At 45.3% G+C, this 23,149-nt stretch overlaps 1 protein-coding gene across 1 annotated transcript in view; it reads right to left on the bottom strand.

Annotated features, from left to right (window-relative positions):
• The window catches only part of LOC141271768 (uncharacterized), a 47,996-nt gene extending 25,063 nt beyond the window's left edge, over positions 1-22,933 (bottom strand). The window contains exons 1-6 of the mRNA XM_073681893.1: positions 22,872-22,933; positions 19,663-19,741; positions 19,360-19,536; positions 19,153-19,276; positions 18,972-19,069; positions 18,683-18,773 (exon numbers count right to left, since the gene is read on the bottom strand). Coding sequence (XP_073537994.1) covers positions 18,683-18,773; positions 18,972-19,069; positions 19,153-19,276; positions 19,360-19,536; positions 19,663-19,741; positions 22,872-22,897 — 595 coding nt within the window. The 5' untranslated portion in view covers positions 22,898-22,933. The remainder of the gene's footprint in view (positions 1-18,682; positions 18,774-18,971; positions 19,070-19,152; positions 19,277-19,359; positions 19,537-19,662; positions 19,742-22,871) is intronic.
• Between the last annotated feature and the right edge of the window lie 216 nt (positions 22,934-23,149).

Consider the following 23,149-nt stretch of genomic DNA (forward strand, 5'->3'; position numbering starts at 1 on the left):
CACATAAAACATCTGCATCTCTGGCTGATATGGGCATAAAAGGGGACAAACTTATGGTGTGACCCCCATGCTCCCCTGACCTCTACCCCATTCAGAACCTTTGGAGCATCATTAAAAGGAGTGTCTATGATGGCGGGAGGCAGTTCACATCTAAGCAACAGCTCTGGGAGGGTATTCTGTCCTCATGCAAAACAATTGAAGCAGAAACCATCCAAAACCTGACAAATTCAATGGACGAGAGAGTTCAGAAGCTCCTTTCGAACAAGGGGTCCTATGTGAAAATGTAACATCACCTAGAATAAAGTTTTGAGTTGAAAACTGTTTGATTTCAGTTTCTAACAACCTGCTAATGCTTATAATTTCAAAAATGACCATTTTTTTGGTCTTTATTAAAATGAAAAGGTTGATCGAAAAGTTTGGGGGATCTAAGAGTGTGGCAACCCAGTAGTCATGATTACTTCGAATTCTGACAATATGAGGGTCATGCTGCAGGTAGTGCAGCAAGAAGGCACTTATGTGTCTTGCGCATCTCGGAGCCCCAAAATTATTTTCCGGGCTAGATGCAGCTAAAAATTATTTTTAATTTTAAATCTGGTGAAGCTTATTATAGATGGCCTAATAGGATCAGTGCTGCACACTGCTACAAAGCCCAAATTATTTTCCAGTCAAGATACAGATAAACATGATTAGTAATTTGAAAGCTTAAAACGGTTGGTAGGGTGATTTTAACCAATCATCAAGCTTTTACTCTCCCCAGGATGACACAGGGGTAGAAAAGTCGTTTCGGATCCATGATTTGTTCATCTTTATGAACGTGAGTCTGTCTACATTATCAGTGGAGAGCCGCGTGCGCTTATCTGTCAGCACACCACCAGCAGCGCTGAACACACGTTCAGACAGAACACTGGCTGCGGGGCATGACAAGATCTCCAAGGCGTAAGTGGCTAGCTCCGGCCATTTATCCAGATTGGAAGCCCAAAAAGAGCAAGGGTCCAGTGACACAGTCGTGGCTTCAATGTTTACTTGGAGATACTCCTGTACCATCGTCTCTAGGCGTTGACTATGTGTCAGACTTCTTGTCTCCTGTGGCCTTGCAAAGGATGGGCTAAAAAAGTGGTGAAATGATTCCGCAAAATTGATGTTACCAGCAGATACTGTGGTTCTGTTACGGTTTGAGTGCTGAACACTTGACGGTCCCACGGTTGGCAAGTTGGAACTGTGAGATTCACTACGTGCACCACTGGTATTTTGTGGAAAAGCACATGTAAGATTCTGCAACAGTCTCTGCTGATACTCCTGCATGCGTGCATCCCTCTCTATGGCAGGAATAATTTCTGCAAATTTACTTTTTTACCGGGGATCTAACAGTGTGGCAACCCAGTAGTCAGGATTATTTCTAATTCTCACAATTCGAGGGTCATGTTGCAGGTAGTGCAGCAAGAAGGCACTCATGTGTGTTGCGCATCCAGGAGCACCAAGTCCCTGTTGTGTTGGTGGCGAGGTAACAATCATGCTTCCTTCCTCTGTCCTCTCCCCCCAACCTCGCACAACAGAAATGTGATCAAGGTCTCCCTCATCTGATGAGTCTTCCATCAGTTCGTCCTCCACTTCTTCCTGGGCTCCTGCACCTTCCTCACTAGTTTGGCTGCTACCATGCGCCCTGGTTAAACCATCTCCCCCACCCTCACATGCCTGCCGCCTTGGTGCTGCCGACCGTCTGGACCTTGCAGATGTTAGCCCTTCCGCATACAACTCCTCCTCCTCTACTTCCTCCACCTCCTCTTGTGCCACCACCTGACTCCGAATTCTGTTTAACATGTGCTCCAGCATGTAAATCACCGGAATAGTCATGCTGATAATGGCATCGTCAGCACTAAACATCTTCGTCGCCATTTCAAAACTGTGCAGAAGGGTGCATAGGTCCCTGATCTGAGACCACTCCTCCAGCGTGATTTGCCCCACCTCTGAATCTCGTTGGCCCAGGCTATACGTCAGAACGTATTGCACCAGGGCTTGTCGGTGCTGCCACAGTCGCTGCAACATGTGCAGAGTTGAATTCCACCGGGTAGGCACATCGCATTTTAGCCGGTGAAGTGGCAGGCCCAACGACTTCTGTAGAGATGTAAGTCGCTGAGCTGCGGGATGCGAACGGTGGAAGTGAGCACACAGCGACCGTGCCCTCTGCAGAAGGCCATCTAGTCTTGGATAGTGGGCTAAAAATTGCTGGACAACCAGGTTCAACACGTGAGCCATACAAGGCACGTGTGTGACATTGCCCCGGCGAAGGGCCGCACCCAGGTTTGCAGCATTGTCGCACACGGCCTTCCCTGGTTTCAGGTCCAGTGGAGACAACCATTCATGAAATTGGTTCTCCAGAGCTGACCACAACTCCTCAGCTGTGTGACTCACATTTCCCAGACATTTCAATGTAAAAACCGCCTGATGACGTTGAGCCCTACTGCCAGCATAGTAAGGAGGTGTGCAGGATCCCTTCTGCGCAGTTAGAAAGCTTGTGGCATGACCAGACAGGCTTTGGGTGCAGGTGGAAGACCGAGAGGAGGTTGAGGAGGCAGAAGCAGTGGAGGAAAAATGACATAAAGAGGATTGACGCACAACTCGTGGGGACGGCAAGACTTGGACAGCAGCCCCTTGTCCTGCTGTCACCATAGTTACCCAGTGCCCAGTCAGCGACATGTAACGCCCCTGTCCATGCCTACTCGTCCAAGTGTCTGTGGTGAAATGCACCCTGTCACACACAGAGTTTCTCAAAGAAGCGGTGATGTTGTGTGCGACATGCTGGTGGAGCGCAGGCACACCTTTCTTTGAGAAGTAGTGCCGACTGGGCATCTGGTACTGGGGCACTGCGACGGACATAAGGTCTCGAAAATCCTCTGTGTCCACCAGGCGGAAAGGCAGCATTTCTGTAGCCAAGAGCTTGCAGATGGTGAAATTCAACCTCTTAGCTTTCTCATGGCTAGGAGGAAATGGTCTTTTACTTGTCCACATCTGAGGGACCGAGGGCTGGCTATTGTGCTTAGACGGGGTTGATAAGGGTGTCCCCGGCAAACTGCCGGTCTGTGAGGAAGATGCAGGCGGACATGTTAGGTTGCCTTGATCCAAAGGTGGTGCTATCGATGTCGAACAGCGCTCAAGACCAGCTGGTGTTACCACCTCCAAAGAAAATGATGACCTGCCAATCACGCTGGCTGTTGCGGGTAAAGAGGTGGCAGGTCTGCGCCCCAAAACAGGTGTGACTGCTGTCCCCCCAGTCACAGAGGATGAAGAGGCCGCGGATGCACAAGATATGGCAGACGGTGGTTGGCCCGGCCGGCTAGACCGCATTGTAGCACACTGAGCTTCCCACTGCAACTTATGCTTCATGTCCATGTGCCGGTTCATGCATGAAGTACTCAAACTATGTATTTTTTGGCCTCTACTTAGCTTTTGCTGACAAATGTTACAGATAACACGAGTTGGGTCATCTTTATCGATCTGAAAAAATGCCCAGGCTATGCAAGGCTTAGCACCCATGCGACCTGAAGAGCCACCACGACTTGTGGTGAGAGGCAGAGTTGTGTTTGAGGATGCAGTTGTTGACGTGCTTCCAGTACTACGTCTCTGTCCAGGAAGGCGCAACCTGACCTCGTCGTCACTAGCATCTTCCTCCACCTCCTCTGCTGACCTCATCTCTTGGCTGACTGTGGGTTGACAGTAAGTGGGATCTCCGACCTCATCATCATCACCCTGTGCGTTATCACACCCGTCGTCCTCAGAGCCAACCTGTTCCTGCCCTGACAAAAAACTAAAGTTGTCGCTCCAATCAGGTATTTGAGTCTTATCATCGTCTTCCTCATTGTCTCCACCAACAGGAGTTACAGTTTGGGAATGAGGGTCTACATTATGGTCAGAACCTTCTGCGTCTGGTCCTGGATCCGACTCATAAAGATTCTGGGCATCAGTGCAGATCATTTCCTCGTCTGGATTCACAGAAGCGCTGGAGTCGACCTCTGATTCCCAGGCTATAGTATGAGTAAACAGCTCTGCAGACTCAACCATCTGTTCTACCTCATACTCAGACGGGCAGCTGGAGATTTGGGAGCTGTGAGGAAGCAAGTGCGATTTGGGTGACACCTTTGAGGACTGGAGTATTTGTGATGTTGAAGTTGATGTGGAGGAGAGCCCACTTAAAGGAGCACTTGATATCCGTTGAAGCACCTGCTGTTTTTGTGCCTCATCTGGAATTTGTAGCGATTGGCGTGGCCGTAAGAAAGGGATCTTATCACATTGTCCGCTAAAAGAAGTAGACATTTTAGTTTGGCTGGAAGATGGTCTTTCTTCTGCACCTACCCCACGGACACAACCTTTTTTCCCCTTCCCAACACGCCTATTCCCCTTTCCACCAGCAGCAGGCCTTTTTCCACTCATTTTGGTGGTTAACTAATTCACAACTCTGGAGTTGTTTGCACAAAAAAACAATGGATGGTAACCGAGCAGAGCTGAGTGGCCAAACTGTGGTATTAGGCCAAAACTATTGGCTGGGTTAGATGCAGAAAAAAATTATTTTTAATTTGCAACCTGATGGAGGTCAGTATAGATGGACTAATAGACCAAGTCCCACACACCGCTAGAAGCCCAAATATTTTTTCAGAGCTAGATGCAGAAATTTTTTTTATTCAATTTGCAACCTGATGGAGGTCAGTATAGATGGACTAATAGACCAAGTCCCACACACTGCTAGAAGCCCAAATATTTTTTCAGAGCTAGATGCAGAAAAAAAATATTTTTAATTTGCAACCTGATGGAGGTCAGTATAGATGGACTAATAGACCAAGTCCCACACACTGCTAGAAGCCCAAATATTTTTTCAGAGCTAGATGCAGAAAAAAATTATTTTTAATTTGCAACCTGATGGAGGTCAGTATAGATGGACTAATAGACCAAGTCCCACACACTGCTAGAAGCCCAAATATTTTTTCAGAGCTAGATGCAGAAAAAAATTATTTTTAATTTGCAACCTGATGGAGGTCAGTATAGATGGACTAATAGACCAAGTCCCACACACCGCTAGAAGCCCAAATATTTTTTCAGAGCTAGATGCAGAAAAAAATTATATTCAATTTGCAACCTGCTGGACGTCAGTATAGAAGGACTAATAGAACAAGTCCCACACACTGCTAGAAGCCCAAATATTTTTTCAGAGCTAAATGAAGAAAAAAAATATTTTTAATTTGCAACCTGATGGAGGTCAGTATAGATGGACTAATAGACCAAGTCCCACACACTGCTAGAAGCCCAAATATTTTTTCAGAGCTAGATGTAGAAAAAAAACATTTTTAATTTGCAACCTGATGGAGGTCAGTATAGATGGACTAATAGACCAAGTCCCACACACCGCTAGAAGCCCAAATATTTTTTCAGAGCTAGATGCAGAAAATTTTTTTATTCAATTTGCAACCTGATGGAGGTCAGTATAGATGGACTAATAGACCAAGTCCCACACACTGCTAGAAGCCCAAATATTTTTTCAGAGCTAGATGCAGAAAAAAATTATTTTTAATTTGCAACCTGATGGAGGTCAGTATAGATGGACTAATAGACCAAGTCCCACACACCGCTAGAAGCCCAAATATTTTTTCAGAGCTAGATGCAGAAAATTTTTTTATTCAATTTGCAACCTGATGGAGGTCAGTATAGATGGACTAATAGACCAAGTCCCACACACTGCTAGAAGCCCAAATATTTTTTCAGAGCTAGATGCAGAAAAAAATTATTTTTAATTTGCAACCTGATGGAGGTCAGTATAGATGGACTAATAGACCAAGTCCCACACACTGCTAGAAGCCCAAATATTTTTTCAGAGCTAGATGCAGAAAAAAATTATTTTTAATTTGCAACCTGATGGAGGTCAGTATAGATGGACTAATAGAACAAGTCCCACACGCTGCTAGAAGCCCAAATATTTTTTCAGAGATAAATGAAGAAAAAAATTATTTTTAATTTGCAACCTGATGGAGGTCAGTATAGATGGACTAATAGACCAAGTCCCACACACTGCTAGAAGCCCAAATATTTTTTCAGAGCTAGATGCAGAAAAAAATTATTTTTAATTTGCAACCTGATGGAGGTCAGTATAGATGGACTAATAGACCAAGTCCCACACACCGCTAGAAGCCCAAATATTTTTTCAGAGCTAGATGCAGAAAAAAATTATATTCAGTTTGCAACCTGATGGAGGTCAGTATAGATGGACTAATAGAATGATGCTATGCCCAAAAGATTTTACTTCACTAGGTGCAGTAAAAAAATTGGTATTCTATACACAGGTGGTATATCTTGCAACACAGATAGGCTACTCCACTGACTAACACACTCTGCAATAGGCCAAAAAGGATTAGCTTTGCTAGATTCAGCCAAATGCTGTGAAAAAAACTTGCACAGCACTGGCACAGACCTGCCTGGCTAAAACTGATAGGAACTGATGTAACCTAGTCCTGAAAAGGACTCCAATTACAATTAGTCTTTACTCCCACAATCTATCTATTTAAGAGCACAGACCTGCCTGATAAAAGTCGTAGGAAATGCTGTAACCTAGTCCTTAAAAGGACTGCAATCACAACTATTCCCTACTCCCAAGCTATCTGTATATTTGTGCGAAAATTGGCTTGAAATTAACAAGGTATAGCGCACACAGCAACAGCGGTGCCGTCTAACACGCAGCTGCAGCAGTGAGAAAATGGTGGCGACGGGGAAAATGGCTTGGTCTTATAGGGCAAGGACATGTGACATACACTGCCAATCACACATGCCCTTGCTTGTGTGAAAAAAAGCACTTCGCTCCGTGTGTGCGCTGCTGATAGGCTGACAGATTGCACCTCCCCACTGCAAATGCGGGAAAGAGAAAAAAAAATGGAGATCTTCATTGTTCCTGCAGAGATCCATCCCCTGCCCCTCCCCCCGCCCCGCTGTACACTCAAACTGCGTATTAACATTAATTTTCATCATTACTGAGAAAAAATCCAGTTATGATTTTGGTGCACGAACAGTTATCGAACATAACCTCGAACAGCCGAATTTTTCTCAAATTGTTCGTGTTCGCCGACCGGCTCGAACACCGCCCAAAACAGCTCGAATTTGAGATTGGCGAACAGTTCGAGTAGAACAACGCTCATCTCTAGTCACTATTGACTTTTAGGATTGCTACTTCCGGTAGGTGGCACTAGAGTTCTAGTCCTCTTCCTCTCTGAAATGACAATTTGTACTCTTTTGTTAACTAAATGTTATTCTACTGCTGTTATGATTTCCCTTATTGATTATATATTTTCTTCACACCTCCCCCCCTTTTGAATGTGCATGGGAGTTTGACTTACTTGTCAGTTCCCTAGCACGTCTGCAGCTCTAGCCCCCCCTTGGAAAGATAAACTATCAGCATTGCCATGATCAATTCCTTTCTTATGTTGAATTGTAAAATCATATTTGTGCAAAATCAGGCTACACCTGAGCAATTTCCATTTATCCTCTACTACTTTGTTGAGCCAACTGTGTGGGTTATGATCTGTGACCACGGTGAAGTTGCGCCCAAAGACATATGGCTGCAGTTTCTGCAGAGCCCACACAATTGCTAAACACTCCTTTTTAATTGTGATATAAGCAACCTCTCAGGGCATGAGTTTCCTGCTTAGATAGAGAACTGGGTGCTCTTCACATTGCTGGTTTCCCTAGCTGAGAACCGCACCTAGCCCATAAGTGCTGGCATCAGTCTGTACCTCAAACCTACGAGTGAAATCTGGGGCCTGAAGAATGGGTGAACTAGCTAATGCTGATTTTAGGATACCAAGGTATTCCTCACATTGAGAAGTCCAGGAAATAATTTGAGCAAGCTTCTTCTACGTCAGGTCAGTTAACGGCTTAGACAGAGAACTGTAGTTTGGCACAAACTTCCTACAATTAGTCGGCCCTACCCAGGACAGACGTTACCTGCATCTTGGTTCGTGGGGTTGGCCAGGCCATGATGCCTGGCCTACCTTCCCTTGCTCGGGTTTTAGCCTCCCTCTCACCCCACACATGGTCTCCAAGGTATTGTACTTCCAGCATGGCTGTCTGACATTTCTCTGGCTTAACCGTCAGACCTGCTGTGTTAAGTCTCTGCAGCACCTTAGATAGATGCACAAGGTGTTCCTCCCAGGAATTACTAAAAGTGGCTATATCATGAAGATAAGCACCTGCAAAACCATCAAATCCCTCCAGTAGCTCATTAACCAACGACTGGAGGGTGGTAGGGGCATTTTTCATACCAAGTGGCATCACCATAAATTTAAACAGACCAAATGGGTGTTATAAAATCAGACCTCTCGTGCCTCTTTTGTTATGGGTATCTGACAATATCCCCTACTTGTTCTAACAGCTCCTCTATCTTCGGCATGGTGGTACAGTCTTTTTTCTGCACTACACTGCACTACAGGTAAAGCTCAGGCACTCTGGGATTTTGCATTACACCAAGGCCCAGCATCTCCTCTATCTGTCCCTTCATGTTTGCTTTCATCTCTGCTGATATCCAGTGTTTACATGGTGACTTGCTAAATGAGTCCTCCCAGGTTTCCCTGTGAAGACGACTTCTTCGAATTCCCTGAGCACCCTAAGCAGCTCTGATTTCTGACTGTGGGATAGCTCAGGGTTAATCTTTGCTGACTCCAGGGACTCCATATACTGAGCCTCAGCCTCTAAGTCCAACAGAAGGTCACTCTCCTCCTCCTCAGGTATGCTGCAGACAAGTAAGACACATGTCTCCCTATCATAATGAGCTTTTAACATATTGACATGAAAAATTTTCTGACACTGTATGTTCATCCAGGTCACAACATAGTTAACATCATTTAAACACTTATACAGTATATGGTCCCTCCCATGCAGCCTGCAATTTGTTCTACAACATAGGAACCAACACCCAAACCTTCTGCCCCTTCTCATAGTCCCTCAGTCTGGCATTACGGTACCTTCTGGTTGATTTGAGCCTGGGTCACATTCTCATGAGCCAGGTCGCTCAGTTTCTGCATTCTCTTCCAGATTCTCCGTATATATTCCACCACAGAGACTCCTGGAGTTTTGGGGTCATAATCCCAACAGTCTTTAATTAAATCAAGAGTCCCCCTGACCCTTCTCCCATAAACAAGTTCAAAGGGGGAGAATCCTGTAGAGGCCTGAGGTTCCTCTTGGTATGCAAACAAGAAAGGAGTAAGGTAATGTTCCCAGTATTTCCCTTCAGTCTCCACCAGCATATTGAGCATTTGTTTTAGAGTTCCATTAAAACATTCACATAGCCCGTTGGTCTAAGGATGATAGTGACTGGCTCCAAAATGCTGCATTTGTATTTTCTTGCAGAGACTTTCCATCAGGTTAGACATGAATTGTGTCCCCTGATAAGTTAAAGGGGTATTCCCATCTCCAAGATCCTATCCCAATATGTAGTAGGTGTAATACGAGGGTCAGTCAATAAGTAATGTCTCCTATTTTTTTTTCTCCTTAAATAAGGTAGTTATGTTAAATATTCGAATTTGGCACAATTCCTCAAACCTTCTTCTCCAATCCACAGCAATTGCAACTTCCTGCACCAACAGGTAGCAGGACTGTATCAGTTTGCAAAATGGCTGACATCTATGTTCGTATTAGACAACGTTCTGTGATTGAATTCTTGCATGCAGAAGGTGAAACGCCCATTCAAATTCGTGAGAGACTGAAAAATGTGTATGGTGATGCAACAGTGGATGTCAGTACTGTTAGACGATGGGTTCGTCGCTGTAACACAGCTGAAGGGCCATCACCGTTGGCTGACAAAATGCGGAGTGGCAGGCCAGTAACCGCAGTGACTCCAAGCAACATTCAGCGAGTCGATGACATCATTCGTGGTGACCGCCGGGTGACTGCAGATGAATTGTGAGGCATTATCTGCCTCAGTAAAGGCAGTGTGATGAAAATTATTGGACAACTGGGATACAGAAAAGTTTGTGCACGGTGGGTCCCAAGAATGCTTTTTACCATGCTGGAATACATGACCTTGTTAAACGGTGGACCAAGACTGTGGAGATGGATGGAGGTTATATTGAAAAGTGACAAATTAATCGTTAATGTTGTGGTTTTCAACCTATGTAATTGCATTTGAATTTCTTGCCAATTAAAAGGAGAAAAAAAATAGGAGGCATTACTTATTGACTGACCCTCGTAATAGTAATATTAGCAAATATCTCCAATTAGCAAATCATAAAAAATATACTACATTTCTAATTGGAGATATTTGCTAATATTACTATTATTACACCTACTACATATTGGGATAGGATCTTGGAGATGGGAATACCCCTTTAACATCTCCCTGGGGAACCCCTCACGAGAAAAGTCAGTAGTGCATCCGCCACTTTATCGACTCGTATGGAAGACAACGCCACTGCTTCTGGATATCACATAGCATAGTCAACCACTGTGAAAATGAAGCGTTTGCCAGAGCTGCAAATCATTGCTAGAGGCCCTATGATATCCACAACCACTCGCTGGAAAGGTTCATCAATAACTGGTAGTGGCATTAATGGGGATTTTTGGATGTTCCCAGTCTTTCCAACTTTTTACAAATTGTGCAAGATTGACATTAATTGGCTACGACTGTCCCCATTTTGGGCCAACAAAAGTTATTTGTCAAACGGGCTTTAATATTCTGTATTCCAAGATGTCCAGCAAAAGGAATATCATGAGCAATCCTTAATAACTGTTCCCGGAACGGAGATGGGACAACCAGACGCTTCTCAGAGTCCGAACGCTCAGTTGTGTCAAGAGGAAGAGTCTCTTTATATAGCCTTCCCTGGTCCCAGTATATCCTCTCTGTCAGATTCAGCAAGAGGTTGGTCTGCAAGACATCTGAGCTTCTCCAGACTGGCATCGGTTAACAGGGCTTTATGGAAGCTCTGACTATCAGTCTGTAGGCCTCATCCTAGTGAGAATGCTAAACCCTAGTGAGATGCTGAGTCTGCTATTGAGGGCCTCATTAAATCTGCCATGTGGGGAGGCTCCTGGGTCATAGCAGGGTCCTCTTATTCTGGCAGTTCATGCTGAGACTCATCCTCTAATCCTTGGGGTTGCGTTTAAGCAGCAGCCTGACTGCGGGTCACAGCTGCCACATAAGTACATTTTTGCACATTGGTGCGCTTTCTCAATCACACAGGCTCTCAAGTGTGTCACTGGCTTCCACCTTCTCCGTGACTTTCATTTGCATGGCCGGGACATAGTGGCATACGAACCTTGCCCAGGTTCGTGACTAGCAGCACATTGGTAGGGATGGTGTCAGACACACCCACTTCCCTCAGACCTTTCCCTGCTTCCCAGTCCAGATACACACAGGCCATGGGCACGGCAGGGCTGACCCCCCCAATTCCGGGTACAGACATAGTCTTTCCTGGAAATATATCAGCAGGGGTGACCATTTCTGGATGCACCAGGTTTACTTTTGGTCCGGTGTCTCCGAGGCCAGTGGTATCTTTATTGCCCACTGAGATATATTGACAGTTCTCATTATTCCTCACATCAGAGCCAGCCACAAATAAGATGAAAGGTGACGGCCTCGGCAGGTTGGTGGTCGTAATGGGGCCTTTCCTCCTGTCAGGGCAAGCAACACTTATATGTCCCACTTTGTTACATGTAAAGCAGCGACGTGTGTCATTAAAGGGAATCTGTCACCCCCCTGGGACCTATCAGACCTCTAATATGGGCATTCAGGTGATAGAAATGTGAATCTATACTTACCTGTATGTCCCATATTACCAGTCTGATTGCTTTGTAGTAGATTTTTATCAAATTTGTTTTGGCAAGCTTTGTGTCCGGGGGACGCCAAGAAATCCCTGCATATTAACTTCATTTCCATCCCCCCCCCCTCCCCTGCATGTCACAGGGCCCTATGACGTGCAGTTCCCAGCCGGACCCCGTGCAATTTACCCTGTATGGAAGGCGCTCTGCTTCCTGCTGTCTGTGTAGCCTTGTGCAGCAGGAAACTTGTGCGCAGGCGCCGGGAAGGCAAAGTGACTCTCGGCGCCTGCACACAAGTTTCCTGCTCCATGAGGATACACAGACGGCAGAAAGAGCGCCTTCCGTACAGGATAAATTGTGCAGGCGCGAGATCCGGCCGGGAACTACACGTCATAGGGCCCTGTGACACGCAGAGGAGGGGGGGGAGGTATGGAAATGAAGTTAATAGGTGGGGATTTCTTCGGTCCTCCGGACGCGAAGCTTGCCAAAACTAATTTAATAAAAAGCTATTACAAAGCAATTAGACCGCTAATATGAGACATATGGGTAAGTATAGATTCGCATTTCTATCACCTGTATGCCCATATTAGAGGTCTGATAGGTCCCAGGGGGGTGACAGATTCCCTTTAAAAGAATGTCTGATCCCAGGGGCCCCATAGGAAGTAGATGTAGAATGCCTTCCGGACCAGCTGGCAGAGGGCAAGGGATCCTCAACTGGCTTACCTCCCTTCCAGCTGAATCCCGATGGCTTTAGGGGTTCTAACATCCTGTTGGTTACATAAGAGTCAGCAATCTTTGCAGCCTGATCAGCAGTCTTTGGCTCTCGATCGCACACAAACTGTCCTACATCCATGGACATATGTGGATGAATTGATCCTTAACCATAAGATCCTCTAGTTCCTCAAAGCTGGTAACAGAAAGTCATCCGGAACGTGGTCCTCAAGGTGCTCACGACATCTGCATAGATATCAGTTGATCCCTGCAGGAGATTACCGAACTTTCCCTGATATACCTCTGGGGAGAGGTTGTATTTCCTGACTAAAGCCTTTTTTATAGCAATAGTCAATATCTATCTCTGGTAAAAAAACTTCCAAGGTTTTGACTTTCAGCCCTGGAGTTAAATACTGTGCCCACTGATCACAGGGCAGATGGTATTGCCTGCAGGTTTTTTCAAACCCCCTGTATGGGATTTACTCACTTGGGTGTGACGGGAGGAAAACAGGTGGCTTGTTCCTTTAAAAGTTCATGTGGGTTTATTGCATCTTAAACCCATAGGCCGACAGAAAAGCAAACAGCCTTTAGGTCAGGCAAACAAAGTAAAATGTCCTTAGCAGATCTCTGCTCAGCCAGGCCTGTGAGACCCACAGGGTGGGGTAGCGACCAGTATCCTGGCTCAGTCGGGAGACAAACATACACAGGAGGCCTTCTCCCTGTAAACACACAGACCATGTGCCAAACAACAGTCTCCATTATATAGACTGTTAACCACACCCAGAGGTGAGGTATATGGGTAGCTAGACCCGCCCATCTCTCATAGCTACCCGTAACCCAGTCCCAGGTGCAACAAACGATCCTCTTAGTGCTTACATGCACTTGAGAAAACACTCCGGGTTACATCACAGAGACCAGCCATCTCTGTGACACATACGTCCCATCGACTACGCGACCATTAGCCACCTTACACCCCAAAGAAAAGTATCTAAAGCCCCCGTCTCACATAGCGAGATCGCTGCTGTGTCACGGTTTTGGTGACGCAACAGTGACCTCACCAGCGATGTCGCTATGTGTGACACTTTGCAACGATCAGGCCCCTGCTGTGAGGTCGCTGATCGCTGCAAAGTGTCCTGGACCATTTTTTGGTCATTGCCCTCCCGCTGGTCAGCACACATCGCTGTGTGTGACCAGCGGGAGCAGCGATCAGGCTGGTAACCATGATAAACATTGGGTTACTAGGGGCACATGCGCACCTAGTAACCCGTTGTTTATCATGGTTACGAGCCTGCTAAAGTGAGCGGTAACCTCCCGCTCACTGTAGCAGAGAGGTAACCATGATAAACAACGGATTACTAGGTGCGCGTGTGCCCCTAGTAACCCGATGTTTACCATGGTTACCAGCCTGCTCCTGCTTCAGCGGGCTGGTAACCGGGGGCAGACATCGTGGAAAGATTCTTTCCACGATGTCGCTGCACCCCTGATCGTTGGTGAGCCTGCCTGTTTGACAGCTCACCAGCGACCACATAGCGACGCTGCAACGATCCCTGACAGGTCGTATAGTTGTCGGGATCGTTGCAGCGTCGCTAAGTGTGACGGGGCCCTAAGTCTCCATCTTTCTCCATCACAGGAAAGTTTTCCAAGCGTGGTCTCCTTGGATTTGTATCCTGGGAATAGGGTAGCAGAAAACTGTTATCCCTGGGTAGTTGGCCCATCTGAAGCTGGAACTCTCTCTCGGTCTAGCGTTCTGCAGGGTATTGGCATTTTAGAATAAGTTGCACGCGCATACTGGCATCACATTCTCCCAACTGTTGTAAGGCCATTTGCAAAGAAAAGTCCATGCTCGCTCCAGGACTCACATTGTTGGTAGCCCCAAACGCTATTTCGGGGACCAGGTTCATTGCTTGGCTCCTCTGAGTTGGGCTTCCACTTTTTCCAGATGCCACAGCACTCTGCCCTGAGTCCTGCTCTATCAAGGCACTAATTAGCAGATCCTTGGATTTTGTCTACTGTCTCTATTCCTCTCTGCTCATAGAGGTTAATCAGGGCTTCCTTACTCTGCTTCTTATATAAGGCTGCCATATCGGTAATCAGCCTTTTACCAAATAAAAGAAAAGAAAATAGGGAAGGGGAAGCTATTTGCAGGTATGTCTAAGTAAGCACTGAGTTGGACCTTGTAGAAATGGTGAACTCCTTGCAAGGAAACCAGTTCTTTAGTACCGAGACTAATTGCTTAAACCCAGTACTAATAGAAGTAAAAAACTCTATCCCAACGCTTGCCACCAAGTTGACACGTACACACTACTCAGCACGTGACGTAGAGTGCACCTACAGGGGTTCATTTATCTCCTCTCACTCAATCCTGCACTCAACCTCTGTTTTAGGCTGTAAAGTGAGCATAAATCAAACCCAGATTTCGTACGCTGCCACCACTCATCAAATGCATGGAGTGATGAGTCCCGGAAGTCTATGTTACTGTCAGACAATCAAAACGGTCACACACTCTCTTAAAGGCTATATGTTCTTTAGAGCGAACAAGGATCAGCTTTATTAAAGGTTTTAAGCTTTAATATAAAAATATAGTGCTTGTCTATTTTCCTGGGGGAAGTAGAAAAGAATCATGGAGCACATCAGCCTTTAAGCTGAACACTTCTCTTTGTATCACCCAGTTTTTTATAGTCCAGACCATAGGCTCATATTTCCAGGATGACATGGATTGGTCTATTTAAAAGATGCTGTCTGTGAATGGACAATGAGCCAAGTTGTGGCATTTCCAATACTTGTGTCTTCCTATACAGACAATAAAAAATATTCTGCCTAGTACAGACCATTTGCTAACCCCCTTGAAGATCAGAATCAAGTTGCTAAGGTACCAGATTTGACACCTCCTGCAAAAGTCCCTTTGTGCTTACAATACTGGTTTATAAAGTTTCACCCTTTTGTCAATTAAATGTAACTTTACTGTTGTTATGATTTTCCTTATTGATTATATATTTCCTTTACAATAGTTTTTTGCCACTTTTTTATTTTTTCTACGATGTTCGCTGAAAAGATTCACTAGGGTGACAGTTTTATAGGTTGGGTGGTTCCGGACGCGGCGATACCAAATATGTGTACTTTTTTTATTTATCTTTGTTTTTACATAAATATAACTATTGATTTGTATACCATATTTTTCAGACTATAAGACACAGCGGACCATAAGACGCACCTAGGTTTTAGAGGAGGAAAATAATAAAAAAAAATTTAAGCAAAAAATGTGTTCATGATGCACTTTTAAGGGTGAGGGGGTCTTCTGTTGACACTGGTATAGGGGTAATATCCCCCAATTCTGACAATATCCCCTATCCTGGTATATATGCCCCCCCCCTTCCTTTTATACGTGGTCCCCATCCTGGTATGCCTGACATCCTTCCATCCTGGTATGCATGGAACCCCTCCATCCTGGTATGCATGGCACCCCTCATCCCTATCCTGGTATGCATGTCACCCCTCATCCCTGTCCTGGTATGCATGGCACCCCTCATCCCTATCCTGGTATGCATGGCACCCCTCATCCCCATCCTGGTATGCATGGCACAGCAATCCCCGTCCTGGTATGCATGGCACCCCTCATCCCTATCCTGATATGCATGGCACCCCTCATCCCTATCCTGATATGCATGGCACCCCTCATCCCTGTCCTGGTATGCATGGCCCCCTCATCCCTGTCCTGATATGCATGGCACCCCTAATCCCTATCCAGGTATGCATGTCACCCCTACTCCCTATCCTGGTATGCATGGCACCCCTCATCTTTATCCTGTTATGTATGCTCCACTCAGAGTTATCCTAGTATGTATGGCCCCCTCATCTTTATCCTGTTATGTATGCCCCCCTCAGCGTTACCCTGGTATGTATGGCCCCCTCATCCTTACCCTGGTATGTATGGCCCCCTCATCCTTACCCTGGTATGTATGGCCCCCTCATCCTTACCCTGGTATGTATGGCCCCCTCATCCTTACCCTGGTATGTATGGCCCCCTCATCCTTACCCTGGTATGTATGGCCCCCTCATCCTTACCCTGGTATGTATGGTCCCCTCATCCTTACCCTGGTATGCATGGTCCCCCTAATCCCCATCAGACTGCACATAAGAAAAAAAAACAAAAACACTCATACTCACCTTTCTTCTCTCCTCCAGCGCTGCGTCCTGTCTGCCCGCACTGATCTCTACATGTGAGCCGCGCATGACGGCACTGACATGCGCGGCTCACAAGGAGAGATCAGCTGCCGGAAGTCACTGCTCCCCACGCCGGGACTGTGTGCGTGGGGAGCAGTGACTTCAAGCTCCTTCATAGCCCGCACACAGTGTAGCCGCGCTGCAGCTCCTGCTGCTGCCGGGCTATCGCGTGTGCCCGCTTATTAAAGGGCATGAATATTCACCCCTCCCCACGCCCATGGGCATGGAGAGAGGTTGAATATTCATGCCCTTTAACAGCGGGCACAGGCGATTCTGGCAGCAGTGGGAGCCGCAGCCGCTCCTCCACCGCTACCGCTCATCCCACACATATATACACCCCCCCCCAACATTCGGACTATAAGACGCACCCCCCCATTTGCCTCCAAAATTTTGGAGGAAAAAAGTGCGTCTTATAGTCTGAAAAATACGGTAATTTTCTTTTCTTTTTTTTATACTTAGTCCCTCTATGGGACTTGAACTTTTATTGCTCTGGTCACGTGTATAATGCATTGTAATGAATTACACTGACAGGAGCCTCTTAGACCACCCTCCTGTCATGGTCTAATAGGAATGCCATAGGTCTCTGACTCTCAGACCCTGAGGTCGTCATGACGACCTCGGATTGCCATGACAATGATCGGGCCCTTGTAATGATGTCGCAGGGGCGCTAATCAGATGGGAGAGGAAGCCCCCTCTCCTATCCTCCCAAATGCTGCAATCAATTGCGGCATTTAAACAGCTGGGGGAGGTGCAGGCACCACTCTTGGCAGTGACAGCCGGATCTCGGCAGTCACATCATCCGAACTCCTGATGGCACAGCTCCTGTGCCACGCACGATCGCAATGATTTATGCACACATCAAAGGTCAAGAACCCCTATTCGACCATGACGAATGGGTACATCAAAGGTCGTGAAGGGGTTAAAGACTACCAGGGAGTAGCAGACTAGTATACTGTAAGTGAGGCAGGCAGATCACACCACAATCAAACACATCATACAGAATGAACTAGTAAGAAAAGGAGACATAGAATAGAAAAAACATGTTACATTTCCAATAAGAACATATGTTCAGGGGAGAATTACAACACTACACTGGAGTTGCAGTCATTTATGATAGACAACTGGAGCTACTAAGAGTTTTGGCCAGAAGAGTAGAGAAGGTATTAGTGCTCCACATTTCAGGAGAGATTGTGCAGTAATCTAAATTCTTTATGATTGAAAACATAATGGAAATACTGACATGGAGTGATGCCATGAAACCAGGGCTCAAGCCATGCCAACACATGTCCTGCAGGTGTGAATAAATGTATATTACAGCCATCAGCCAAGCACAGCTTAGAGATATACCATGGCACTGGTGTAATGTTTTTTTGTGTAGTTTACCACAATCCTCTTTGAAGTTAGTTGGTTTTAAAAGGATAAAGGGAAACTCTGTTGTAATTGTAGAGAAATTCACACTTGGCCCTCACTGCACATTTAATGTTATTAATCATAAAAGTGAACTTTGGCCAGAAAGGCTGGACCTGGTCTTATAGGGACCATATGAGCACATTCAGCAGCACAGAAGAGAAGGTAGATTCATCCAATAAGATATCAGGATTCTAGGAAGGTAACAGCATGATTTCTCTTCTTTCTCTTAGAGACCTTCATAATATTTTTCTTCAAATTATTTTCGAACTTGTCAGCACATTCTACATTTGGCTTTGTAGTCTACAGATCTGGACAGCTAAGGGTCAGCATCTTCTAATTTCAGAGGGTAGGTGGATCCGCCAGGTTTTAAGCACTATAGAGGTAGGGCTTTCAATGCTCAAAGTAATTGGAAAAGTTTAGAATGGAACATGTAGGGATCTAATGGCAGAATGATGATCACATAATTGTGATATGCCTGGACTACGCCGCTGTCAAAGCAGTGAAAGCTGATGACTGAGAAGAATCTGTGACTTATCTATATTTAGTGGTTACTACTCACCTGGACGGTTATCTGTAGAAATCTCCTCTTTATACCACTCATCCCCCCTCACATATGTTTCAGTAGTATTATTATGGGTCAGATCTTTACCCTGAAACAAATATTGTAAAAGTCACAGACAGTTGGAGAAGTCACATTTATGATCAGCCTTAATCCTGCCATCTCCACCATTCTCATCACACAAGTATAAAACATATAATACTGGTGGATAAAACAAGACTGAACACAAGACCTTCACAGCCATCTACACATCATAGGGGAGATCTCATGACACCTTCTCTGCATCTACCTTAAGATCCTGTGGAACATTGGGATCTTCTTGTTTACAGTCCTCTGGAAGAAGAGGACGGGGACATCTCTCTGGTGTTGTCCTCTTACTGGATACACCTGGAGAAAACACATACAGAGACTGAATTCATTCTTTACATTCAGATAATTCTAGGCCATGTGTATTTAGTCCAGTCTATTACCTGGTGATGTGATGGGCTGGGGAACCTCCATCATGACGTCCTTGTACAGATCCTTGTGTCCTTCTAAATACTCCCACTCCTCCATAGAGAAATAGACGGCAACATCCTGACACCTTATAGGAACCTGACACATACAATGATACCGTCATCCCCCCGATCCCTTTATAGCGTTACTGTATAATGTCCCAGAATTCCCAGCAGTGTCACCTCTCCAGTCAGCAGCTCAATCATCTTGTAGGTGAGTTCTAGGATCTTCTGGTCATTGACGTCCTCATGTATCAGGGGGTAAGGTGGAGGCACAGTGATAGGGCTCAGGGTTCCCCATCCCTCACACACAGGGGGCTGACAGCGCTCTCTAGAGGTCTTCTTCACTACTGTGTAATCCTGGTTATGGAGAGAAACAATAATAAATCTCACTACAGACATCTCCAGAGTCCTCACCTCTCCAGTTCTGTCCATCTGTTATTCCCATAGATAAGAATGATGTAATGTGACATCAGAATCTCTCACCTCTCCAGTAAGCCGGAAGAGGATCTCTAGGGTGAGGTGTAATATCCTCTCTGCCATTTTGTTCTTGTCCATATCCAACCTTGATGGGTAAATCAGAAAAATTGTCAAAATATAGAAGATTTCCACTGAGAAGATCCGATATCGTAGTGACCTTGATGTGAAGATGAGACCAATGTAACATCACAAAGAATCCTGTGTAATAATACAATAACTGGAGATAATAAGAGGAAACATATGAGGAGATAGAACATGTAGGTGTTATGTTCCAGTCCGTACGAGACTAGAGGATACAAGTTGAATTGCTGACCAAGTCATCTCCTCCATTCTCCCAATCACTGGCTATGATGGTTATTGCTTCAGGAACTAATTGGCCATAGGTGTCTCACATTTGTTGGGACAGACCAGGAAATACAGAGACTGGAGGAGGACTCAAGCAGTGGTGGCACAGGAGTCGTGTGGGATAATTATTGTGTTACTATCTTTACTATTTTACTACATTCTCTTTATTTCCTGACATCTACTAATACAACCTATATACTTTAGATCACACATCAAACAAACAAAGAAAAGAAATGTTCATGAGCCCACAGCCATGTAGAAAGTAACTAACTCTTTATTAGGTAAAAGAAGTCTAGGTCCAAAAGATGAACACAGCAGTTTAAACAGCGTCATCCACAGAGGAAGGCAGAGCTGGCGCCATTCCAGCAAGACAGGACACTTATGGGTCGGTGTATGTCTCTACTTCCCAACACGGTTATTGCTATTGTTGTATATACAGCCAACAAAGAAATCCCCTAAAATATCAATATCTATTAATCCATTTAAAAATAAACCCAAACAATACGAGATAGAAAAACACAGTATGGTGAGGAGACATGTCAGCTAATATCTATAGACAGTGGAAATAGATGTGCAGCTGATTATGTGTATAGCTGAAGGCTTTTATCACTCTATAAAAGGGACCATGTTGATGACATCACACACTCCCAGAATGCTAGAGGGCTAATGCAGTGAGAACAAGTGTCCACAAATGGTGTATAGCGCATGTACGCCGGCAGCAGGATCTTCCAGGGCGCATGCGCAGGTATTCCAGACACAAGAGGACAAGATTGCGATTCTTACATGTGCCCTGGGCCTCAGAAAATGTCAGGATGTCTAAAACAACGCCCCGTACTGATGCATGCGCAGTACAAGCCAATCGATGCCGAGCGCACGCCCCCGGTACTGTGTGAACTCAAGTTCATTTCTTTCGGTTTTGCTTAGAGGACGATCTATAGTGTCAGGAGTAAGTTCCAGTAGTCAGTACACAGGGATCTAAATAAACAAGATTTTGTCATTTCGATGCCTAAGTATGTCAGGGATACAGCAGATCTCTTGGTGAAATTAGATGATATGGTCTTAAGAGAACAAGGACAATACTATTTGGCTTCCATAGATGTAGAGGCACAATATAGCAATATTCCCCATGAAGCAGGGACCATGGCAGCTGGTGGGAGAAAATGGTAATCTTCCAGGAGCAGGCTTCATGGAACTCCAAGATAATATTCTGGCCCATATATATATATATATATATATATATATATATATATATATATATGAGAAAGCTTCTGTGAACCGAAACGTCGCCTTTGGGCTCATTAAAGTCCATTTTTTTTCAAAAATTTCATGGAGTGCTGCCTCTTTATATTTTTTCTATTGACATGCAGCAGTTTGGACAGACTGTTTAGAGGCTTGGCACCCACTAGTGAGTAATATGAAATGGTGCTGTCTTTAATATATATATAATTTATATATATATATATATATATATATAAATATATATATATAAAAACAAAATGTTCGTTCTATGGCCCAGATCTGCTAAGAGTTCAATTAATTTATAGAGTGCCTGAACATCAAAAAGTTCAGAATACGGCTCTTCTGAATTTCCCGTCATGCGCAGTGCGCCTTTGAAGCTGAGAAACGTACTCCTGACTACAAAGTCGCAGTGACGCTGCTGAAATGAGTGCCATGCATGTACGAGATTTGCATGAGCTGGCAATGACGACTGGTGGAAATTATGTTATCATGCCCACAGGGGTATGATAACATGGAAAGAGGGCCGACTATCGTGGTGAAACTAATGCCACAATGACTTGTCAAAGCCCTAATTAGCACTGGAAAGAGGACCCTATAAATGCTTTTTTAAAACATTAAACTGAATAATATTATACAAGGCTGGTCATGCTGGGAATTTAGTCAGAAGTATGTAAATGCTGATGGGTTGGAGGGAATGGGGACCTTACAGGTTCCCTATAAGAGAAAAATAAATATCACAGTTTTAGCAAGAGGGAAAGAGAGCATTCTCCATTCTTGATGAAGACAGAGAGAAGACATCTTCTATATATCTGAGGTAACTGAAAGAAAACATCCATTATTGTATTTATTTTACTCACTTATATAGCGCCATTAATTCCACAGCGCTTACAGACATTATCGGCACTGTCCCCATTGGGGATCACAATCTAAATTCCCTATCAGTATGTCTTTGGAATGTGGGAAGAAACCAGAGAACCCAGAGGAAATCCATTATTTTATTTGAGGCAGAAAGACAGAGATGGAGAGCCTCCTCCAATATATCTGGGGCACAGAGAGGGGGAGCCCTGTGCTCCCCACAGACACATCCCAATATATCGCCATGACAGCCGGAGCCTAACAATGGAGTCCTAGAACGATGTCATTAAATTATCAAGAGAAAACAAACAAGATAAAATACAGCGACATTCACTAAAGAGATAAGACGTTCTACTTCTGGAATAATCTGTCCCCAGAATGTCTCCATTACAATGTACAGCTCCTACCGCAGATAACAGCCCCTCATACATCTATAGCACCGGCCCCCCGGCCCGGATCCACATCTCCAGACTGGGGAACTGATCTCAGAGGTCGGTGCGGTGTCCCAGGGTCACCTGTATCTGTATCAGGAATGGGGGAAGGGAGGGTTTATCTATTAGGAGGTGGGTGGTGCCATAGTGTGGGGGGGATGGTGGTACTGTACTATGTGAGTAAACATGTTTCATTACTCCCTGTTTTTCATAGTTGGGTGGTATGTATCTATCAGAGGGAAAGGAACTAAATGTTATTGAGCCTAAAAGTAACAGAAAAACAACAGTCTCAGCGCTGAAGGGGTTACTGCCCCCTGCGCCCAGTAGTGGGGTCTCTCCACATACCTCCACCTGCAGAGCCGCCACCACATATATGGCTGTTCTGTGCTCACAGGACCTGTGATGAGGTAACAGGAGGGGAGGAGTCAGGGGGTCACATGATCAGGGACCTCAGTGGATGCAGGACTCTGCTGTGCTGGTTGTCATGGTGCTGGATGAGCTGAAGTTTATGTGTGGGGTCAGGAGGGGTTTATGTAGCACCCCGAGGGTTCGGCCGCTGCAGGGGTATTGCACCTCTGCCAGAGGTGTGATATCCCACTCTCGGGTAAGGATGGGGTGTGGAC

Source organism: Phyllobates terribilis, unplaced genomic scaffold (assembly GCF_046119375.1).
Source record: "Phyllobates terribilis strain yellow unplaced genomic scaffold, ASM4611937v1 Scaffold_5__5_contigs__length_657084704, whole genome shotgun sequence".
Lineage (NCBI taxonomy): Eukaryota > Metazoa > Chordata > Amphibia > Anura > Dendrobatidae > Phyllobates > Phyllobates terribilis.